Below are 22,629 nucleotides of genomic sequence, written 5' to 3'. Positions count from 1 at the left end.
CTGTGCCACCAGGGTTTGGAAGACATGACAAGCTGGGTGGGTAATTAGGCAAATGGTGCTCAGCACATGCCAGCACATGCTGAGGATTAAAACAAGCCACTGTGGCTTATTTAATAACTGGATTCGGACAATACGACAACCCACCATGGCTGACTGCCCATGGTGGGTTGTCGTATTGTCCAAACCTGGCAAAGATGTCCTATTTAAGTGATGGTGGCTTGTTTGATTGTGCGAACTGGGCCATTTTCTCTTTCTGCCACCACCTTTGCTCTCTCTCCTTCCTTCCCAAACAGTGGGCTGCCAGGGAAAGGACAAATCACTCTTGCCAGAGGTCTGGACTGACCGCATGAAGGCTTTTGAAATAAGGCCGACACCTGGCCTATGTCTCAGCTCATGCAGACGGGAGTCATGGGGCAGAGTCCATGCGCCTGGCCCTTCCATTTTTGCTCAATTCCAGCCCCTGTAAAAAAAAACCCTGCTTGCTGTCTAGGGCCTTAAGTCCTCTCAAGAGCCCTACAAGAGAGATGGCCAGAGCAGAAGCCACAGCACTCCCTGTTTGGAGAGCAAATGCAATGTAACACTTCGATGCTCAACGAAAAACATTTTGTGGGGATTTTATGGTGGGTGTTAAGAACTTACCAATAAAGCTGTGATATATGTGAAGCCAGCAGCAGTTGTAACAAGTATTGGAATGGACCAGTCGCTCCAATATCCCATTCTATTATATAAAAACCTGAAGGATCAGAAGAGGGAATGAAGAGAGAGATTAGATGTAGGCACTGAGTGTCACTGAAGCTCTGGACTGGGTGTTCAATCCCTTTTCTCAAAAACAAAGGGCAGAAATGGAATATGTGACAGGAATAAAATACACCCAGTGTACCTTGAGCCTGCACAATGACGACGAAACCCGGCACACCACAGGCATCGCCAGAGTATGGGAAGAAACAGAGGAAGCTATGATATACTGGTGCAGACACTTGGTCCACTTAGCTCAGGAAGCAAAACAAAGGCATCATTGCTAGTAGCCCACTGACAGCCTTATCCTCCATGAATCTGCCTCAGTTGCGCCAAAGGGATAGAACCAAAGGGTGAAAATAGCAAGGGAGCAGATTTCAGCTAAACATTAGGAGCAGAAGGCTGTCAATGGCTACCAGTCCTGATGGCTGTATGCTACCTCCAGTGTCAGAGGCATGCCTATGTACACCTATTACTATTATTATTATTATTATTATTATTATTATTATTATTATTATTATTATTATTTCTATACCGCCCAATAGCCGGAGCTCTCTGGGTGGTTTATAAAGATTAAACACATTAAAAATACAATATACAGAGATTAAAAACCATTAACATGAAAACCACATGAACAGACAATATACACAAAACAAACATATATCTAAAACAACTTCAAACGAACAATCTCAAAAACAAACAACCATAACCATAAGACATTCCAGGATCGATTAAAACTTACCATATGCTGCCGAATGCCTGCGGGAAGAGAAAGGGCTTAACCTGGCGCCGAAAAGATAACAATGTTGGCGCCAGGCCGGCCTCATCGGGGAGATCATTCCATAATTTGGGGGCCACCACCGAAAAACCCTCTCCTTTGTCACCATCTTCCGAGCTTCCCTTGGTGTAGGCAGCTGGAGGAGGGCCTTAGATGTTGAGCGTAGTGTATGGGTAAGTTCGTGTGGGGAGAGGCGCTCCATCAGGTATTGTCCCAAGCCATGTAAGGCTTTATAGGTTAAAGCCAGCACCTTGAATTGGGCTTGGAAACATACAGGCAGCCCATGCAAGCAGGCCAGAGTCGGTCTTATAGGTTCGGACCTTCTGGACCTCGTTATCAATCTAGCCTCCGCATTTTGCACAAGCTGCAGTTTCTGAACCTTTTTTAAAGGCAGCCCCACATAGCGTGCATTGCAGTAATCTAACTTGGGGATTACCAGAGCATAGACAACTGAAGCCATAGTAATCAGCAACTATGTTGATTACCAGAGCATAGACAACTGAAGCCTATCCCTGGATAGGCCAGGGATCTGGCCTATCCCTGGCCAGATAGGGACATAGCTGGGCCACACTCTGTGCCACTGAGGCCACCTGAGCCTCAAGTGACAAAGATGGCTCAAGGAGAACCCCAAGCTACAAACCTGCTCCTTCAGGGGGAGCGCAACCCCATCCAGAACAGGCCAAACACCCTCTATCTGGTCAGAAGAACCACCAACCAACAGCATCTCAGTCTTGTTTGGATTGAGCTTCAGTTTATTAGCCCTCATCCAGTCCATTGTCGCAGCCAGGCACCAATTTAGCACATCCACAGCCTCACCTGAAGAAGATGAAAAGGAGAAATAGAACTGCTTGTCATCAGCATACTGATGACAATGCACCCCAAAACTCCGCATGACTGCACTCAATGGTTTCATGTAGATGTTAAATAGCATGGGGGACAGAACCGACCCCTGTGGAACCCCATACTGGAGAATCCATGGGGCCGAGCAATATTCCCCAAGCACCACCTTCTGGAGCTGGCCCTCCAAGTAGGAGCGAAACCACTGCAATGCAGTGCCTCCCACTCCCAGCTCAGACAATCGTCCCAGAAGGATACCATGGTCGATGGTATCGAAAGCCGCTGAGAGATCAAGGAGAATAAACAGGGTCACACTCCCCTGTCTCTCTCCTGACACAGGTCATCATACAGGGTGACCAAGGCTGTTTCCGTGCCAAAACCCGGCCTTAACCCCGACTGAAAGGGATCTAGATAATTGGTCTCATCCAAGAGTGTCTGGAGCTGGTTGGCAACCACCCACTCAAGAACCTTGCCCAGGAAAGGAACATTTGCCACTGGCCTAAAATCACTAAGCTTTTCCGGGTCCAGGGAGGGTTTTTTCAGGAGTGGTCTCACTACCTCCTCTTTGAGGCAGCCCGGGACTGCTCCCTCTCGCAAGGAGGCATTAATCACTTCCCTGGACCAGCCAGCTGTTCCTTCCTGCTGGCTGGTCCAGGGAATTTTATAGATTTTATAACCCAAGAGGGGCAAGGATCCAGTATGGAAGTGGTTGCACAAACCTGTCCAAGCACCTTGTCAACATCCTTGAGCTGTACCACCTGAAACTCATCCAGGAGAACAGGACCAGGCTGTGCTCTGGATACCTCACCAGATTCACCTGCTATAACACTGGAGTCTAAGTCCCGGCGGATGCAAGAGATCTTATCCTGGAAGTGCCTAGCAAATGCATTACAGCAGGACTTAGAGGGGTCTACAGTGTACTTGGGGCTGGCATGTAATAGCCCCCAGATGACTCTGAACAGCTTCGCTGGGCAGCAGACAGAAGATTCAAAGGAGGCAGCAAGATGATGTTTTTTTGCCGCCCTCACTGCCCTGAATATACTTTACCATAGGCACATACCAGCATTCAATTGCATCCACTAGGAGTTCTTCTCCACCTGTACTCAAGCCGTCTCCTGTTTTGTTTCACCACTCTCAGCTCTGCGGTATACCACGGAGCAGTTCGAGCTCTACTCAGGAGAGGGCACTCAGGAGCAATCATATCAACCACCTGGGTCATTTTTGCATTCCACAGATCAACCAGGGTTTTGACAGGGGAGCCCGCCATATCAGCTGGGAACCTCCCCAGAGTACTCTGGAAACCATCCGGATCCATCCAGAACCAATAGTCTGGGGGATCACAACAGCACACCAGAGACCACCTCTGTCAGCTCAGATATCGAGTCTGTTGAGCAGTGAGTGGTACACCAACAGAGTCCCCAATCTGTCCTGCTGGCCCAACACAAGGTGCAAAGCTCCAGGCCAGTAGTCACATGGACAGGGAGCCTGCAGGGGGAGATGGGACTCCTATAGAGCACAGCAACCCCCCGGCCCCGGCCCTCAGGTCTTCCCTGATGCTGAACCAAGTCCCCCAGTGGGCAGAGCTGGGAGAGACCAAATCCTCCCTGCTCACCCACCCAGGTCTCAGTTATGCATTCCAGATCAGCCGCCTCATCCACTATTAAGTCATGGATAAGTGAGGTCTTACTTTGAACCGATCTGGCATTTAACAGCAGCATCCGGAGACCCGAGGGCAGGCTGACAGGGCAACCGCCATGCCTGCGGTTGGGGGGAGGGCCGGAACACGGCACAGCCGTCAACTGTCTGGACTGTGTTCCCCTAACTTGGCTAGCCCTCCTCCCAACACCATATCTCCCTTGACCCGTAACCACACTAATTGGGGGCCCCTCAAGTGCCCCACATATATCCTCTCACCCAGGCACAGAACAGGATCCTAAGCAAAACAGACACAAAACAAAACAAAAACAACCAACACCCACACATAGAAGCCATAAGAACCAGTCAACCCAGTGTTAGGGGGGTGGCCCTTGCGTCTCCCCCCAAAGGGGCGACCCCGCCTTCGGCATCACTGCCACTGGGGCGCTGCCACCCCACGTCAGAGCTGGGCGGTTAAGAGTCTTCCCAGGGAGCTTGGGCCCAGCCAACTTGAACCCGGGGGAGTTTTTTTCCCCTCTTCAGCTCCAGCCAGGGGGGTGGCTTCTCACTGGCAGCAACACAGTCCCAGGTAGGGCCAATAAGATGGTAAGTTGGCCCACCTGCCTCTGTTCGATGTCCCGGCTGCCTTCCCCTGCCTGGTCCAGGCTTCAAATTGCTGGGGAACATGAGGGGAGGGTGTGTGCTGCTGTTGCGCTCCTGTCCTGCTTGTGGGTTCCTGGTCAACAGCTGGTTGGCCACTGTGTGAACAGAATGCTGGACTAGATGGACCCTGGTCTGATCCAGCAGGACTCTTATGTTCTGATGTTCAGATAAACTGTCCAAGCAGCCAGAAGTACAACAGGAGGAGCTCTGGTGTCAGAGGAAGACTGTCTCCAAGAGCTGGACCTTCCCCTCTCCTAATACTAGAACCTGGAGTTATCCCATGAAGCTGACTGGTGGGAGCTTCAGGGCAGATAAAACGGAGGGCTTCTCACACAGCACAGAGTCAAACTATGGAATTTGTTGCCACAGGATGCAGTGATGGCCACCACTTTGGATGGCTTTAAAAGGGGGTTGGACAAATTCCTGGAGGAGAAGGCTATCAAGAGCTACTAGTCCTGGTGGCTATATGCTACTTCCAGTATCAGAGGCAGTGTGCCTATGTACACCAGTTGCTGGGGAACATGGGTGGGTGGGTGCTGTTGCGCTCATGTCCTACTTGGACATGAGCGTGACAGCATTTTCCTGCTGTCTCAGCAGGCAATTCTGTCGAAGCCCTGGCTGATCTCTGGAATAGGGAAATGGCCGGGGCGGTGGACACAATCGCTCCTGAGCGTCCCCTCTCACGGAGTGGAACCAAACCAGCACCCTGGTTCTCTAGGGAACTGGTGGCGATGAAGGGAATGAGGCAGAGACTAGAGCGATGTTGGTGGAAAACTCGGAACGCGTCTGACTGAACACGGGCTAGAGCTTATCTGAAAGCCTACCCCGTGGCAGTGAGGGCAACAAGGAAGTATTTCTTTTCTGCTACCATTGCATCTGCAGCGAGCCAGCCAGTGGAGCTGTTTCGAGTGGCCAGGGGCCTTCTACATCCTGGCCCATGTGATGAAAATTCTGAATACTCGACAGCCCGCTGTGAACAATTTGCTCAGCACTTTGCAGATAAAATCGCTCAGATCCATTCTGACTTGGATGCTGTAGCTGACGCATCCTGTGGATGTCACTTTGGCTCCTGCTTGTTCAGTGTTGATGGATTCTTTTCAATTTGTGCAGCCTGAGGATGTGGACAAGATCCTTGGAGTGGTGAGAGCCACCACATGAATGCTGGATCCTTGCCCTTCCTGGCTTATTAAAGAGACTGGAGGAGGACTGGCTGAGTGGACAACAGGAGTGGTTAATGCCTCTCTGGAACAAGGCATTGTTCCATTATGCTTAAAAGAGGCAGCTGTGAGACCTCTGTTGAAGAAGCCTTCCCTGAATCCCACCATACTAGATAACTATCATCCAGTCTCTAATGTACCATTTTGGGGCAAGGTATTAGAGTGTGTGGTGACCTCCCAGCTCCAGGGGTTCCTGGATGAAATGGATTATCTTGATCCATTTCAATCTGGTTTCAGGCCTGGGTATGGGACGAAGACAGCTCTGGTTGCCTTGGTGGATGACCTATGCCGGGAACTGGACAGGGGGAGTGTGTCCCTGTTAGTTCTGCTGGACCTTGCAGTGGTATTCAATACCATCAACCATGGTATTCTTCTGGGACACCTCGCTGGGATGGGACTTGGGGGTACTGTTTTACAGTGGCTCCATTCCTTCCTAGCGGGGCAAACTCAGAAGGTGGTGTTGGGGGATGCCTGTTCGACTCCATGGCTGTTAGCTTCTGAGGTCCCTCAGGGTTCTGTTTTGTCCCCCATGCTATTTAATATCTACATGAAACCTCTGGGAGAGGTTGTCCAGAGTTTTGGAGTTCGGTGCCACCAATATGCCGATGATGCCCAGCTCTACTACTCCTTTCCCCAGATTCCAAGGAAGCTGTTTCTGTAACCAGTGTTTGGCATCAGTAATGGACTGGATGAGGGAGAACAAATTGGAACTTAATCCAGACAAGACAGAGGTGCTCCTGGTCAGTCGAAAGGCAGATCAGGGAATAGGGATTCAGCCTGTGTTGGATGGGGTTGCACTCCCCCTGAAGACTCAGGTTCGCAGTTTGGGGGTGCTCCTGGATTCAGCCCTAAGCATGGATGCTCAGGTTTCAGCAGCAGCCAGGAGTGCCTTTGCACAGTTAAAACTAGTGTGCCAACTGCGCCCGTTCCTGGAGAGTTCTGATCTGGCCACGGTGACACATCCCTTAGTGACATCCCATTTGGATTACTGCAACGCGCTCTACGTGGGGCTGCCTATGAAGAGTGTTCGGAAACTGCAGTTGGTCCAAAGAGCTGCTGCCAGACTGTTGACTGGGCTGGCTACAGGGAGCATGCAACTCCCTTGTTAAAACAGCTTCACTGGCTTCCAGTCTGTTTCTGGGCACAATTCAAAGTGCCAGCTTTGATTTATAAAGCCCTATATGGCTCCGGTCCAGGTTATCTGAAGGACCGTATCCTCCCTTATGAACCTGCCCGTCTTCTGAGATCTTCTGAGGAGGCCCTTCTCTCAGTCCCACCACTGTCACTGGCACATTTGGTGGCAACCGAGGAGAAGGCCTTCTCAGTGGCTGCCCCACGGCTGTGGAACACCCTTCCCAGGGAGGCTAGGATGGCTCCCTCCTTGATGTGTTTCTGGAGGCAGACTAAAACATGCTTGTTCCAGCAGGCCTTTGGGACCTGGGGGTAAGCTGCTAAAATGCTGTTTTAAAATGCTGTTTTAATATAATTTTAATTGTATTGTGTTAAATTATATTTTAACTTTTGTATATTTTCATATGTTTTAATTGTATATGTTTTAATTTTTGTAAGCCACCTTGTGTCCTAGTACTGGGGAAAAGGTGGGGTATTATTGATGTTGTTGTTGTTGTTGTGGATTTCCCACAGGAAGCTAGTTGGCCACTGTGTGAACAGAATGCTGGTAGGTGCACCTGCCTCCTTATCTTCATGCCTGGCTCTGTTTGGTGTGGCAAGTTAGAAATCGAGCACAGCTGACTTTCCAGGTTCCATCCTGTGTCTACGTAAGGTAATTTACCTCTCAAAGCATTCAGCCTCTTGAGTTTCACCATCATTCCTACCCAATCAGTTGTACATGCCCGGATGGCATTAACAAGAGAACCCCAAGAACCACGTACATCCTTGAAATTGGTGCTGCCAGCCCAGCTCCCCCTTCCAATCCAGACGGGAAATGTCAAAATTTGCATTTAAATAGAGACATGCTTCCTAATAAAGCTCAGTAAACCCAATGGTTAATTAAAAAAGAAAAAAGGAGGGGGGGAACATCCACAAGCCCCCTTTATGAGGATCAAATCAAACCACCAAGGAGCAGGTTGGGAAAAGTTAATCAAGACACCAGAAGCTGACTGGAAGGCAGAGCGTGCCGTGCCTTGATGGAGCCAATAAACTCCGGGCAGCAAGCCAGTCGCCTGGGACGACTTGGCCAGGAGAGCGCAGTGGCAGGGTAAAGGCTGATGATGTCACCGCAGAGAGTCATGGCACACAGTAGTGAGATCACGGGGTGCCGAGGGTGGTAGCGGCACTGCCAACGCGACCTCGCGCAGACACATCGGCCTTGTTGGCGACAGCATTTTCTGTGTCGTGGTATGGCACGATGTTACTGCCCTGTGGAGGAACACCCAGGCGGAGGCATGCCTGATCCTCATGGATGTTGCAGGAAGGATCCCCAAGCAGAATAATGCTGGTGGTGCAGGATGTGAGCCAAGGCGACCCTGGCTCAAACTCAACTCAGCTATGAACCCGTCAGGCAGCTTCAGTCCTGCAACTTGACCTCAGCCCCACTCCCATCCGCAGTACAGAAATAAGACTCACAGTGGCTTTAAGGGTCATTGTGAGAATTACTGAGGCAACATACCCAAAGCACTTCGATTTTCAAAAGCATTGTATACATCGCAAGCATTATGAAGCAGAAGAGTCTTGCGCCACTTCTGGAAACTGTCTAGGTTTAGATGTAACTTTTCTTTGTTCAGAGACGCATCAAATGTTCCAGTCCTACTTTGCTGCATTTTTCTGCGCTTCTCAGCAATCCTGTTTGCCTGCTCTAAGTTGCTTTCCCTTCCCAGTACATTCTGGTGGGACAGAGGGAATTATAGTTCTGTGGTAAAGCAAATCAGATATAGTGTGGTGCCCTCCAGATGGGTTGGACTTCAACTCCTGGCTGTGCTGGCTGGGGAGGATGGGAGTTGTAGTCCAACACATCTGGAGACAGCTGGGTTGGGGAAGGCTGCCTTAAGCCATCTCACAAAAGACTGGCCAAGCATGACAGAGGGTGTGGTTTTCTTGGTGGGAGCAATGAAGCAAGTTGTGTTCTGTCCACATTTTACTCAGGAGATTTTACCTTGAATGTGGAATGCAGCTGATAAAACAACGTAAAATGGCACAAACACAGATTTTGTTGCATTTGGATTAAAACTTTTTTCCCACAGACCTCGTAATTTCACACAAAATGGAAAACTGGGCAACATTCCGTTTTTAATCAATATTACTGCTCCTTTCCCTGCTAACTCAAGATTTGAGTGGTCTGCTGTGGGGAAGTCCTGATCAAAGATCTCATTTGGGGGACCTCTCAAAATGCAAATTGTGCCATTTCCACTTTTGATATTTTGGGGTATGGCTCCAGTGGGAGGCCCCCCTGTACTATCAATACCCTGCTCAATTTAAAGGACAGCAAACTGTTGCCCATAAGCAAGGTCAAGACAGAAAAAAACCCAGTCAAATTAAACAGGGAGAAGCTGGAGGAGGAGGGTGTCCACGAAAGCCAAGGTAGGAGGGCATCAACTGTCACTCAGCTCCAAGGTGGGGAACTGGGCGGGGGAGGAAGGACCGGAACTCTCCATCCCTCCCACACCTCTGCTCATCGTAACTGACGGGAATTTTGCTAGCGTCTAAGAACCATTCAACAGTCCCAGCTTCTCCTCATGCAGCTCTCCTGCGGGTGGTTACAAGAGGCAGATGCTGCATTTTTCCTCCCAGGAAGCCTTCTTGGAGCAGCCTTTTCCCCAGTCTCCATCCACTGCGTTATCAGACAACACACCTGGGAGGCTCTAAACACCCAGGCTCTTGGGAAATGACATTTCCTCCTCCCTCCCCCAGGATGAGCTTTGCAGTAATTGAGTCCCTTCTGCTGGGTTGCCATTTCCTCTCTGATTATTTCGCCACAGAACTTGCTGCTATTTTTAATGTCTCGTCGCCTCCAAACACATCCGATCTCAGATCGTGAAGGCACATGCAGCATATTTATTTGTGCTTGCCATCTGACCCTCTTCTCAGAAAGGTCTGAGATGGGCAAGGCAGAGCTTGGAAAGGGAGGAAGAAGGGTCCAAATAAGATGTTCAGTGCCCCATTATCAGCCAAGCCCCAAGGATTAGGAGCCGGCCATAAGGACATTTCAGCGGCCAAGTCCCCAAGAAAGGAATCTCCATAACTGGGGGCCAGTCGCTGACAGGGTTTGGTACAAGATGGTAACAAACTAAAAACAGATTCGCAGGATGTCAGATCCCAGCAGGGCCAGCCCTCCCAGGACATGGGGTGAAGCCCCCACCTCAGGCAGCAGAGCAGGAGGAGTGGCAAACTGCAGTGCTCCCCCAGACCCTACTGCCTCTAGTGAGTGCTCCAGAGAGCCCTTCCAGTCACTCTCCCACTGTGGCATTTGCCGCAGTGAGAGAGCAGCCGACGGGACTGTCCATAGGCGATCTCCTGGGACATGCCTCCCATGCCTGGCTTTGAGGAAGGGCTCCCTCAGAGCCAGGCATTTTGGCCTGATGGGCTCTCTGAAGAGCCACGCTGGCTGCTTCCCCACCCAACGCAGCTCGATGGTAAAGGTAAGAGGAAAAGAGGCAGGGGTCCGCAATGCGGTAGAAGGACGGGGTGGGGATTCAGTGCAGGAAGGTGTGCAATGTGGTGGCCGGAAGGAGAAGATGGGAGGGATGCACCATGGGGAAGGAGAAGAGGGTTGGGGGTCGTGATGGGGCAGTGCATGTGCTCTTTTTCTCTGGCGGTGCACCACGCGCTTGCATGGCGATCCACCACACGCGTGGAATGCACGAACACCCACTGAACATTAACAAAAAGGCATCAGTGAGGTCTTTTCCTGCCACCTGTTATCTGGGAACCTGGAAAGCCACTGCCACTGAGAGTCAACAATACTGGGCTAGATGGAGAAATCACCTTTGACGTGGCGTAAAGGCAGCTTCCAATGTTATTTATTTACTTGCTGCACTTTTGTCCTGTGTTTCAGACAATTATTGCCTCCCGAAGCAGCTCATATCAATTCAAAGAGAAGAGACGGGTCCAGCGATCAGGCTTACAATGTAAAAGATAAAGGCACACAAGGGAAAGGGAGTGGAGGGAAAAGGAAGAAGAGGGGAATCCGTTCTTCCAGGCCAGAACAAGGCAGTGAGCTATAAGTGGGGATTTACATGCACTTCGGGCCAGGCTGCTCTCCCCTGGTCTTGCTAGGATAGCAATTGAGAGCTGTTTGGCCGATGGATGGCGCCAGAGTGTTCATTCCACTCCCCTGGCAGTCCCAGGGCTACGGCCAGTTGGAGCCAAGTGTGCTTTCTGGCGGGGGGGGGGGGGCGGCAATGTTAGCTCCCTGAAGCTGCTCCTCTGGCCAATGGAGGGGCCAGGTTGATCTCCCTCTGGGCTTGGTGTTCCTTCTGGGAAACAGGGCGTGAGCCTCCCAGCGGCCTTCAGTCCCCTGGCTGATGGCAGAAGCCCGAGTGGGCTTCTCTTCTGCTCTCCAGGCCCAGGAAAGCTGTCAGTTGGAGCTGTGTATTCCAAATGGCCCTCTTCAGAAGTTCATCAACAGAATGCGTTGGGGCTAGCCACCCCCTTGCTGGCGTGTCCTGTACTATTTGGGAAATCAGAGGCCTGAGGCCATGTTTGCACTACAAGTTTAAACCATGTTATTCCTATAGATCTGCCCTAGGTCCCACAGGAAACCTGGGACCTGTGATTCTGTGGAAGGGCTGGGATCTCCCACAGAATTCTCAGCATCCCTAGAAACACTCCGCATTGCTTCCAAACTGGTTTGCATTTCTGCCACCCGGTGCCCCACAGGACTCCTCGACGCCCCTGCCCCCATCACTGCAGCTAACCAAACCAGGACAAGCTGTGTGAAAACAAATTATGCAGATGTAGTCAATTTGCCTCGTTTATTCAGGTTGCCGAGTTTGCTTTTTCTTGATGGAAAACGTGGGGCGGGGGAGGCTTTTACAGTACACGCACTGGCATGGTTTTTCTTCACCATCAAACCCGTGAAGATGTGGCGAGCAAAAACAGTTCGGTCAAAATGCCAACAGGAACTGACAAGCTTTTCTCCCTAAATAAATCCCTTGCATACAAACGCATCCCCCAGGAGAGTCAGCAGAAACCTGACTGCTGCTGATGGAAGGATCCTGGGGCACGGGGCACATCTCATGTCAACTGCGCCTGGCAGAAGATCATTCGCATTGTTAGGCTGCTGGAAGACTGGCCTCTCACACAACGTCCTAAAGCTGACCGTTTGCTTCCAGGATCGCCACCTCAGAGCCTTCTTGACAGCATTGTAACTGCAAGCTTTGGAAGGAAAGACGCTATGCAAAGAGATCAGCCAGAGTTGCAGTGCACTTTTCAAAACCAATGTGCAACTCTTTGCAACAGAAACTGTGCTCCCTCCCAAAATGTGAATTGGAACAGTGGAAATAAATAAGAAGAACTTCCGACAATACCTTTTAAAACCCCAGTGGTAGAGTGTTGCTCTGTATATTTGACATCCCAGGTTCAATGAATTCTGTGGAATCTCCAAATAAAAGAGCTTATGTAAAAGGGCTAAGAATATTGGATAGATTCTGCTGGTCTGATAGCTCTGTGTTACATGGTCCAGTGGTTTGATGCAGTAAAATGTTGAGTAACGATGCAGTGGATACAATCCAGCCAAAATGATCACAATATTTACAATTTCCATAGGAAAAGCTTGCATACAAAGGGGCTATCCAGAAAGAACATTACAGAGAACCCAAAAAGAAGGTGGATGAAGTAAGTAGAAAATGCTGATTGTTAACAAAACAAAGATCTTCTAATAATGGTGTGTAGCTTTCCCTTTAAAACATCAGTGTTTCTTTAAGATGATCCATCAATAAATACTGGTATTTAATCAAATACGTTGTTGGATGTAGGGATAAATCTTATGTAATTATAAAAGAACCAGAAAGCAGTGGACTGGTTAGTCAGAAGTGAAACCTCTGAGAGAAATATCATTCAAAAATGAATTCTCTTGCCAGGATCAAGCCCGCCGGTAGGAATTTTTCTCTGTGGACATTGTAAACATTGTTTAAGGTTAAAACAATTTGTAAATCCGGCTGATGTAAATATTGTGATCATTGTTTAAAGTTAAAATAATCTGTAAATCCAGCTGATGGAAAGGAATATATGCTGAAAGATTTTACAACAGCCCAGTTCGCACGTAACAAGAAGCTTGGTGCACATTGCCTGACCGCTCCTGCTGTAAGCAGGAGTGCTAAACTATTTATTCATTTAGGGTGCAATCCTATGCACATTATCCATGCTGGCTGGGGAATGCTGGGTGTTGTAGGACTTCTTTCTGTCTAAACGTGCATAGGATTGCACCCTTACAATATTTTTATCCTGCTCTTCAGCCAAAAAAAAGGCTCCCACAGCGGCTTACAATTTTATTTATTTATTACATTTATATCCCACTTTTTTTCCTCTTTTGAGGAACCCAAGGTGGCGTACATAACCCTCCTACTCTCCATTTTAGCCTCACAACAAGAACCCTGTGAGGCAGGTTGGGCTGAGAGTCTGTGACTGGCCCAAAGTCACCCAGTGAGCTTCCATGGCTGAGTGGGGACTAGAACCCAGATCTCCTGGCTCCCAGTCCAACACTCTCGCCACTACACCACACTGGCTCTCTTTACAATCACTCAGTAAGCAAGACAGTCCCTGCCCACAGGCTTACAACCTAAGAAGACATGACACACGAGGAAATAGGAATGGGGAGGAAAGAGATCTTCAGTCTGTGGTTTGTTTAACATGATGTGCTACCTGGGAACTCTGGGTTGTCCCCCAAAAAGCCCAGTTCATAAGCCGATAAGAAAAGGTTCACGGTTTCTTTAGTAGCTAAACTTTAGCCACTCCTGCTCGCAGCGTGCAAGATCAGGCACTGTGCATAAGTGCACACCCTGGAAGCATCCCAATCCATTGGAGAATGAGAGGGACCCAGCTGCTGCTCCTTTGTGTGCCCCACCTCCTATCCCATAGCGGGATGGAGGCAGGCTGTACATGGCCACGCCCAACTGATGTCATACGGCCTGCAGAGGGCTGGGTGGAAGGTCATTCCCTCCCTTCCACGAAACTAGTTCTGCACCCCTGTTTTAGACTTGTGTTTTACAGAAATGGCTTTAATGAGAAGCAATCTATTACTGTTATTTGGAATGAAGTTCATATATCTTTATAAATACAACTAAGGGTCTTGTGACACCTTAGAGACTAACAAATCTGTTCTAAAACTCTTGGATCACAAAGATCATGTTTTGAAACTTCTCACCAAGAATGGAACTGTCAAGAAAGTACCCAACTTGAAGGGAAAAGAAAAATGTCTAGAGCCAGAGCCATAGGGACTCTGGAAAGATTGCACCAAACTGTGTTAAAGCTCTTTTATTTTGGGGTTTAGAGAGCTTTGTTGTTTATTTGGTCAGTCGCTTCCAACTCTTCGTGACTTCATGGACCAGCCCATGCCAGAGCTTCCTGTCGGCTGTCGCCACCCCCAGCTCCCCCAAGGTCGAGTCCGTCACCTCCAGAATATCATCCATCCATCTTGCCCTTGGTCGGCCCCTCTTCCTTTTGCCTTCCACTTTCCCTAGCATCAGCATCTTCTCCAGGGTATTCTGTCTTCTCATGATGTGGCCAAAGTACTTCAGTTTTGCCTTTAATATCATTCCCTCAAGTGAGCAGTCTGGCTTTATTTCCTGGAGTATGGACTGGTTTGATCTTCTTGCAGTCCAAGGCACTCTCAGAATTTTCCTCCAGCACCACAGTTCAAAAGCATCTATTTTCCTTTGCTCAGCTTTCCTTATGGTCCAGCTCTCGCAGCCATAGGTTACTACGGGGAATACCATTGCTTTCACTATGTGGACCTTTGTTGTCAGTGTGATGTCTCTGCTCTTCACTATTTTATCAAGATTTGTCATTGCTCTCCTCCCAAGAAGTAAACGTCTTCTGATTTCCTGGCTGCAGTCAGCATCTGCAGTAATCTTTGCACCTAGAAAGACGAAGTCTGTCACTGCCTCCACATTTTCTCCCTCTATTTGCCAGTTATCAATCAAGCTGGTTGCCATAAACTTGGGGTTTTTTTGAGGTTTAACTGCAACCCAGCTTTTGCACTTTCTTCTTTCACCTTCATCATGAGGTTCCTCAGCTCCTCCTCGCTTTCAGCCATCAAAGTGGTATCATCTGCCTATCGGAGATTGTTAATGTTTCTTCCAGCAATTTTAACTCCAGCCTTGGCTTCATCAAGCCCAGCACGTCGCATGATGTGTTCTGCGTACAGGTTGAATAGGTAGGGTGAGAGTATACAACCCTGCCGTACTCCTTTCCCAATCTTAAACCACTCCGTTGTTCCGTGGTCTGTTCTTACCGTTGCTACTTGGTCATTATACAGATTCCTCAGGAGGCAGACAAGATGACTTGGTATCCCCATACCACCAAGAACTTGCCACAATTTGTTATGATCCACACAGTCAAAGGCTTTAGAATAGTCAATAAAACAGAAATAGATGTTTTTCTGAAACTCCCTGGCTTTCTCCATTATCCAGCAGATATTGGCAATTTGGTCTCTAGTTCCTCCGCCTTTTCTAAACCCAGCTTGTACATCTGGCAATTCTCATTCCATCATGAATTGCTGGAGTCTACCTTGCAAGATCTTGAGCATTACCTTACTGGCATGTGAAATAAGTGCCACCGTTCGATAGTTTGAACATTCTTTGGTGCTTCCCTTTTTTGGTATGGGGATATAAGTTGATCGTTTCCAATCTGTTGGCCATTCTTGTGTTTTCCAAATTTGCTGGCATATGGCATGCATCACCTTGACAGCATCATCTTGCAAGATTTTAAACAGTTCAGCTGGGATACCGTCATCTCCTGCTGCCTTGTTATTAGCAATGCTTCTTAAGGCCCATTCAACTTCACTCTTCAGGATGTTTGGCTCTAGCTCACTAACCACACTGTCAAATCTATCCTCGATATTATTATCCTTCCTATACAGATCTTCCGTATATTCTTGCCACCTTTTCTTGATCTCTTCTGCTTCTGTTAGGTCCTTGCCATCTTTGTTTTGGATCATACCCATTTTTGCCTGGAATTTACCTCCGATGTTTCTAATTTTCTGGAAGAGGTCTCTTGTCCTTCCTATTCTAGTATCTTCTTCCGCTTCTGCACATTGCTTGTTTAAAAATAATTCCTTATCTCTTCTGGCTAACCTCTGGAATTTTGCATTTAATTGGGCATATCTCCCCCGATCACTGTTGCCTTTTGCTTTCCTTCTTTCTTGGGCTGCTTCCAGTGTCTCAGCAGACAGCCATCTTGCCTTCTTGATTTTCTTTTTCTTTGGGACTTTTTTGTTGCAGCCTCCTGAACAATGTTGTGAACTTCTGTCTATAGTTCTTCCGGGACCCTATCTACTAAATCTAGTCCCTTAAATCTATTCTTCACCTCCACTGCATATTCAGGAGGAATATTCGTGAGCTCATATCTAACTGATCTGTGGGTCTTCCCTATTCTCTTTAGTCTGATTCTAAATTGTGCAATAAGAAGCTCGTGATCTGAACTACAATCAGCTCCAGGTCTTGTTTTTACCAACTGCATAGATGTCCGCCACCTTTGGCTACAAAGGATGTAGTCAATCTGATTTCGGTGTCGACCGTCTGGTGAAGTCCATGTATAAAGTCGTCTCTTAGGTTGTTGGAAGAAAATGTTTGTTATGCAGTGAGTTGTCTTGGCAAAATTCTATCAGCCTATGTCCCGCTTCATTTTGTTCTCCCAGACCATGCTTGCCTGTAATTCCAGGTGTCGTTTGACTACCCACCTTAGCATTCCAGTCTCCTGTAATGAAAATAACATCTTTGTTTGGCGTACTATCCAGTAGGTGCTGCAGATCCTCATAGATCTACTTCTGCTTCTTCAGCATCTGTGGTTGGGGCATATATCTGGATCACTGTGATGTTAAATGGCTTACCCTGAATTCGAATTGAGATAATTCTGTCATTTTTTGGATTGTATCCAAGCACTGGTTTAGCCACTTTATTATTAATTATGAAGGCTACTCCATTTCTTCTGTGGTCCTCTTGTCCACAGTAGTAGATCTGGACATTTGATGTGAAGTGGCCCATTCCAGTCCATTTCAGTTCACTGACACCCAAAATGTCTATATTTAATCTTGACATCTCCCCAATAACCACATCCAATTTGCCCTGGCTCATAGATCTTACATTCCAGGTTCCTATGGTGTGTTGATCTTTAGAACATCGGATTCGTCGTTCACCACCAGCACCATCGGCTGCTAGCCGTCCTTTCGGCTTTGAGCTAGCTGCATCATCACATCTGGGGCTAGTTGAACTTATCCTCTGTTCCTCCCCAGTAGCATTTTGACCATCTTCCAACCTGGGAGTCCCATCTTCCGATGGTATACCGACATATCTCTGGTTGTACTAATCCATTTAGTTTTCATGGCAAGAATACTGGGGTGGGTTGCCGTTTCCTTCCCCAGGGATCGTATTTAGTCTGACCTCTCCACCATGACCTTCCCGTCTTGGGTGTCCCTTCACAGTTTAGCTCATGACGTCATTGAGGTGCTCAAGCTCCAGCACCACGACAAGGTAACGATCTCCTTTGCTGAAGGAGAGCTACGTTTGCTTAAAAAAGGATGAGTTTCAGAGAAGCACAATGTTAGTTTTTAAGGCGCCAGAAGACCCTGTTGTGTTTGCTGTAACAAACTGAAACGGCTGGAAATCTTTATAAACAGACACTGTTTAGTCAAAAGAGAGAATAAGTTTTAGAACAAAAAGATTTCCTGTAGGTTTACTGTTATCGAGTTCCCTGATGAAGGACTATCAGCAAGTCGGAATTCTAAAGGAGCTATCCAAGGTGCTTCCGCACCTTGGACAGCTCCTGTAGAGCTCTGACTGGTTCTGACTGAAACCCGGAGTGGATTCACTGACTCACTGGCATCAGAGCCGCCACCAGCCGCCACTGACCATAAGGATCTGAAATACACTGGGCAACTGTACTTTTCCCCCTTGTCTATCCATTGCTTTTCCACCTTTGATCCATCTAGCCCCGTATTGTCCACTATGACTGGCATCACCTCTCCGGGGCCTCAGGCAAAGTGGGCGAGGAGGCTTTCCCATCTCCTTCTGCCTGGTCCTTCTCATTGGAGATTGAACCTGAAAACTTTTTCTGCACACAGAGCATCTGCTCTGTCACTGAACCAAGGCTCCTCCCCAATCTCCCCCCCCAAGGCAAAAAGCCACCACTGCCACGCCCGCTCCCGCAGCTCTACTCACCAGTTGATTTCATTGTAGTCATTGTGAACTTCCCACCAGAAATAAAACCAGATCAGGGTCAGGAAGAAAGAGAAAGTGAGGATTAAGAACCAGAGGCGTTCCCACTGTGAAGGCAAAAAGGAAAGAGCCAAATTAAGAGGGCACTTGGGGTAGGAAGGCACAGCAAGACAGACACACGTTTCTCACTGCAGTGGTAAATCTGTGTCAGGACTTGTACCATTTAGACTGCAGGTGAGGTTTAGGTGACTTAATTGCTTCCCCCCGTCCCTATACAAAAAAATATGTCTCTGCACATTGAAAACTAGCATGTCAGGGAGACGGCTCGGCTAGAAACCCCGCCATGCTAGTTTTCCATATGCAGGGGATTCTTTTGCAGTGGGGGGAGCATTCATTCACACGAAGTTGCACCTCCAGTCTGAACACAGACATGGGTCAACCACCTTCATGGAAAGTAGGCCAGGCGCTCACTGCTTTGTTGCTGAATTACCTTTGTAGGCCACAGATGTGAACCAAGGCATTTTAAAAAATGTACACGGCATCAGGGCCATCGGGGGTCGGTATAATCGGGCCCATGCTGAGGGCCCACACTCTAGCGGGGAGCCCACTGACAAGAGCCTCTCCAACCTGCTTGTTCCCCTGCCTCTCGCTCTGCCCCAGACAAGCGGGGGGGGGGGGGAGCCATAGATGCCACGTCCCACTTGCTCCCTGGTCTCTGCCTGGCAAGCAAGCCAGTGGGAGCCAGGAGGACGAAGAGGAGGAGAAGTGACAGGTGCTGGTGACCCTGGCGGTGAGAAGGCAAACCCAATGAGGGAGGAGCCCAGGGAGGGTGTCTGACAAAAGCCTGGAACCGGCACCGTGCGGCATGTCCGTGGTTCAAGTGTGTGCATGTGTGTCGTTTTCCTGAACCCAAATATGGCAATCAGATTCTCTGTATCAGCAAAAGCCATCCAGGATATTCCTGTGGAGAAGGGGACGGGGAGACTGTAGCAGGATACAAGCCCAGTGGCCCAAACAGGACATTTGGGGAGGGGCATTAGCAGCGCCACATCCTGAAGTGCAAGATTACGCAAACCACCTTTGACCAAAACTGCAAGGTAACTTCTCTCTCTCTCTCTCTCTCTCTCTCTCTCTCACACACACACACACACACACACACACACACATACATATAGGAGATGACCTTAATGAGCTAACCTTGAGTGGCATTCAAAATAAGGATGACAGCAATTTTGACAAATAAGCCAGGTAAGGGATTTTCAAAAGGTCATTAGCATTTTGCATTTACACAAGCATCTCATTCAGCTTTCCCAACCTTAAGCGGCTACTGAGGCATCCATCCCCTGCTCAGCCACTGTGATGGAATGGCGTGGGGGGGGGGGGGCGCGTTCCATCAGCTGACTGCTGGAAAGCCAAGCTAAGCGCCCACTAGGCCAATCTGTATCTTTTTTTCAAAATTGTACCTCTCCCGTCTCATGCAGCCTTGCAAAGGCCCATGGCTTTACAAAAGGCGGACAAAATTAATGAGAGAACTGATCTATTGCAAGGGATGGCTACTGCAGAGACCCAGAATTTATTATGTGCAGCTTTCAATCAGGGAACCGTATCTCTTACACCAATATAACAGTGACAGTTTTATGACCTCATAAATTTGCCAACTATATGCAGTTTTGGTCAGCACATCTCAAAAGTGATATAGTAGTCGTCCGGCCTTTACTTCATTAAGATTTCTTATCTACCCACCTAAAGGGCTTAGTAGGAAAAAGCCACATTAAAAGAGTGCATCCTAAACATGTAATAGCAGAAGCACACTTCCACCCCCCTATTCCTCCCAATTTCATTCATTCATTCGTTCATTTATTAAATTTACTGCCCAATAGTCGAAGCTCTCTGAGCGGTTCACAAAAAATAAAACCACAAAGTACAGAATAAAAACAGTATAAAATATAAATGCTTAAAACTACAGTATTAAAGTACAACCAGAATAAAACCTAGCAGCAATCCAGAGACTTAAAATACAGCAACCCATTTAAAACAGCAAAATTAAAAGACTATAACACTAAAATGCTGGGGAAATGAACAGGTCTTCCACCTGGCACCTAAAAGAGTACAATGTAGGCGCCAGGCTAGTCATAACCGGAGACACCTCTTTGCTAGAAAAGGAACCTTGACAATTCATATCCGCTTAGCTTCACAGCAGCCCTGTGCGGGAGGTCAGTCAGAGATAGACCTATTCAAGTGGGAATTTCAACCTGGGTTTCCCACCACCACACCCAATATCCTATTCACTGTGGAACACAGGAATTCTGAAATTGGTTTCTACACACACATACATTCTCTATTGTAAAGGTCAGGTGCAGATTTCATACCCTTTTCAAGATTTACAAACATGTTTCATTCATACACACACACACACACACACTGGTACAACTGCAGTTTAATATTCTGCTATTGATTGATTGACTGAAATGCTAAAAAGAATTATGCAATCTGCCTCCAAGTCTCTGGTTCAAAAGAGAGGGAGACTGTTTTTCCTTCCTAAGAAGTTTCCTTGCCTTCATTTGTTATACCGTGCCATCAATGTCCTTGGCACTTTACAGAGTACAAGATAGGTCCCTGCCCGGAGGTGCTTACAATCCAAACTGTTGCCACAACAATCATGTGATCTAGATGACCAAAAAACAAACAAATTTAAGGTCAATGCAGGCTGCAGTTCCCTCTAGAAGCTCTGACTTCACTTGGCTGATGTGGGTTCTCATTTATCCCTGACTCTGTTGCTGAGCTGTTATGGAATGTTTAGAAACATTTAGACTGCTCAAAGGTTTAACACACTGTCCGCACCCAGTGGCTAGGAACAAACAGGGATGCTGTATGCTGTTGGCATGAAAGGGTGCCATGCAACACTATCAAAGTGTTGGTCAATTGATTGATTTTGTGTGTGTGTGTGTGTACACACATGCAAGTGAGAAGGAAAAAAATATTGCACACATCTGTGACAATGGCGACTTGAATGCCAGTATTGATACTGTGGGCTTCTCTACATGAGGGAATTTATGGCATGCTCATAATTGGCCACTCATAGAAGTTTGTGGGTCCTTTACACAACATTGTCAACCTCCAGGACATCTCCTGTGCTTTTCCCCATTTATTCCACTTTCAAAAAGATTGGAAATAAAGCTGGAATAAATTTTAAAAAGTGAGAGATCGCCAGTGTGTGATGCCAGCATAGTGCTATAATTCGACCAACAGATGGCGCTGTTCCATTGAACATATAGAGCATCAAAAAAGGAAGTTTTCAGTTTCACATCATGTGATCGCTGTGTAAATGAGCCTGTCATAATCCTGCAAAGAAAAAAGAAGCAGAAAGCCCCGTAAACTTGTGGGATTTTAGCCTGGTAGTTTCAGTTGTTGGAGCTTGAGGACAAGATGCTTGCATCTGTGTGACCCACCACATGCTCTCTCAAGCCCTGCCCTTCATGGCTTCTTCAAGTCAGCTGCGAGGGACTGGCTGAATGGATCAGGGGCGTGATGACCGCATCATTGTGTGATGGTGTGGTGTTGCCTTGAAGGAGGCGGTGGTGCGACTGCTCCTGAAAAAACCTTCCCTGGACCAAGAGATTCATGTCAGCTATCATCTGGTCACCGTTGGGGGCAAGGTGCTTGAGAGAGTGGTGGCATCCCAGCTGCAAGCATTCTTGAATGAAACTGATTATCTGGATCCATTCCAGTCTGGATTGAGGTCCAGTTTTGGGCCAGAATCGGCCTTGGCTGCCCTGATGGATGACCGTCTTCAGGAGAGGGACAGGGGGAGTGAGACCACGTTGCTTCTTCTTGATCTCTCATCGGCTTTTGATACCACTGACCATGGTATCTTCCTGGACCACCTCCATGACTTGGGGGCACTGTTTTACAGTGATTTGGCTCTAACTTATGGGGTCAGTTCCAGACAGTAACATTGGGTTGACTGTGCCTTGGCCCCTGGCAGTTGAACTGCGAAGTTGCACGAGCACAAGTTTCCCCTGTGTTACTTAATATTTATATGAAGCCATTGGAAGCAGTCATTAGGAGATTTGGGGCAAGGTGTCACCAGTATGTTGATAACACCCAGCTTTGTTTCTCTATGACATCTGAATCGCGAAAGGCTGTGCATGTTCTGAACCAGTGCCTGGATGCAGTTATGAGTTGGATGATGGCTAATAAACTGAAGCTAAATCCTGATAGGACAGAGACTTTATGAGCAGGCAGTTCCGAGTTCCAGGAATTGGGATACCTGCCTGTTCTGGATGGAATTGTACTCCCTCTGAAGGAGAAGGTAGGTAGTTTGGGGGTGCCCCTAGATGCACCCTTGTCACTGGAGGCCCAGGTGACCTAGGTAGCTTGGAGTGCCTGTTACCACCTCCCTCCAAGGTCTGGCTTTATTCTGCTTTCCCTAATC

General features: G+C 48.0%; 1 protein-coding gene across 7 annotated transcripts in view; it reads right to left on the bottom strand.

The window, feature by feature from the left end:
• Positions 1–22,629, bottom strand: part of GDPD5 (glycerophosphodiester phosphodiesterase domain containing 5) — a 217,664-nt gene that overhangs the window by 65,429 nt on the left and 129,606 nt on the right. For all 7 annotated transcript variants that reach the window (XM_084842423.1, XM_084842421.1, XM_084842420.1 and 4 more), the window contains 2 exons: positions 18,198–18,301; positions 640–733 (listed from right to left, as the gene is read on the bottom strand). In XM_084842423.1, the coding sequence (XP_084698549.1) occupies positions 640–733; positions 18,198–18,301 (198 nt within the window). The remainder of the gene's footprint in view (positions 1–639; positions 734–18,197; positions 18,302–22,629) is intronic.

This window comes from Heloderma suspectum, chromosome 3 (genome assembly GCF_057233095.1).
Source record: "Heloderma suspectum isolate Gila_16-S chromosome 3, 16-S_ref, whole genome shotgun sequence".
Taxonomy (NCBI): domain Eukaryota; kingdom Metazoa; phylum Chordata; class Lepidosauria; order Squamata; family Helodermatidae; genus Heloderma; species Heloderma suspectum.
The sequence above is the reverse complement of the archived record's forward strand: the minus strand, read 5'-3'. Positions and strand labels throughout refer to the sequence as shown.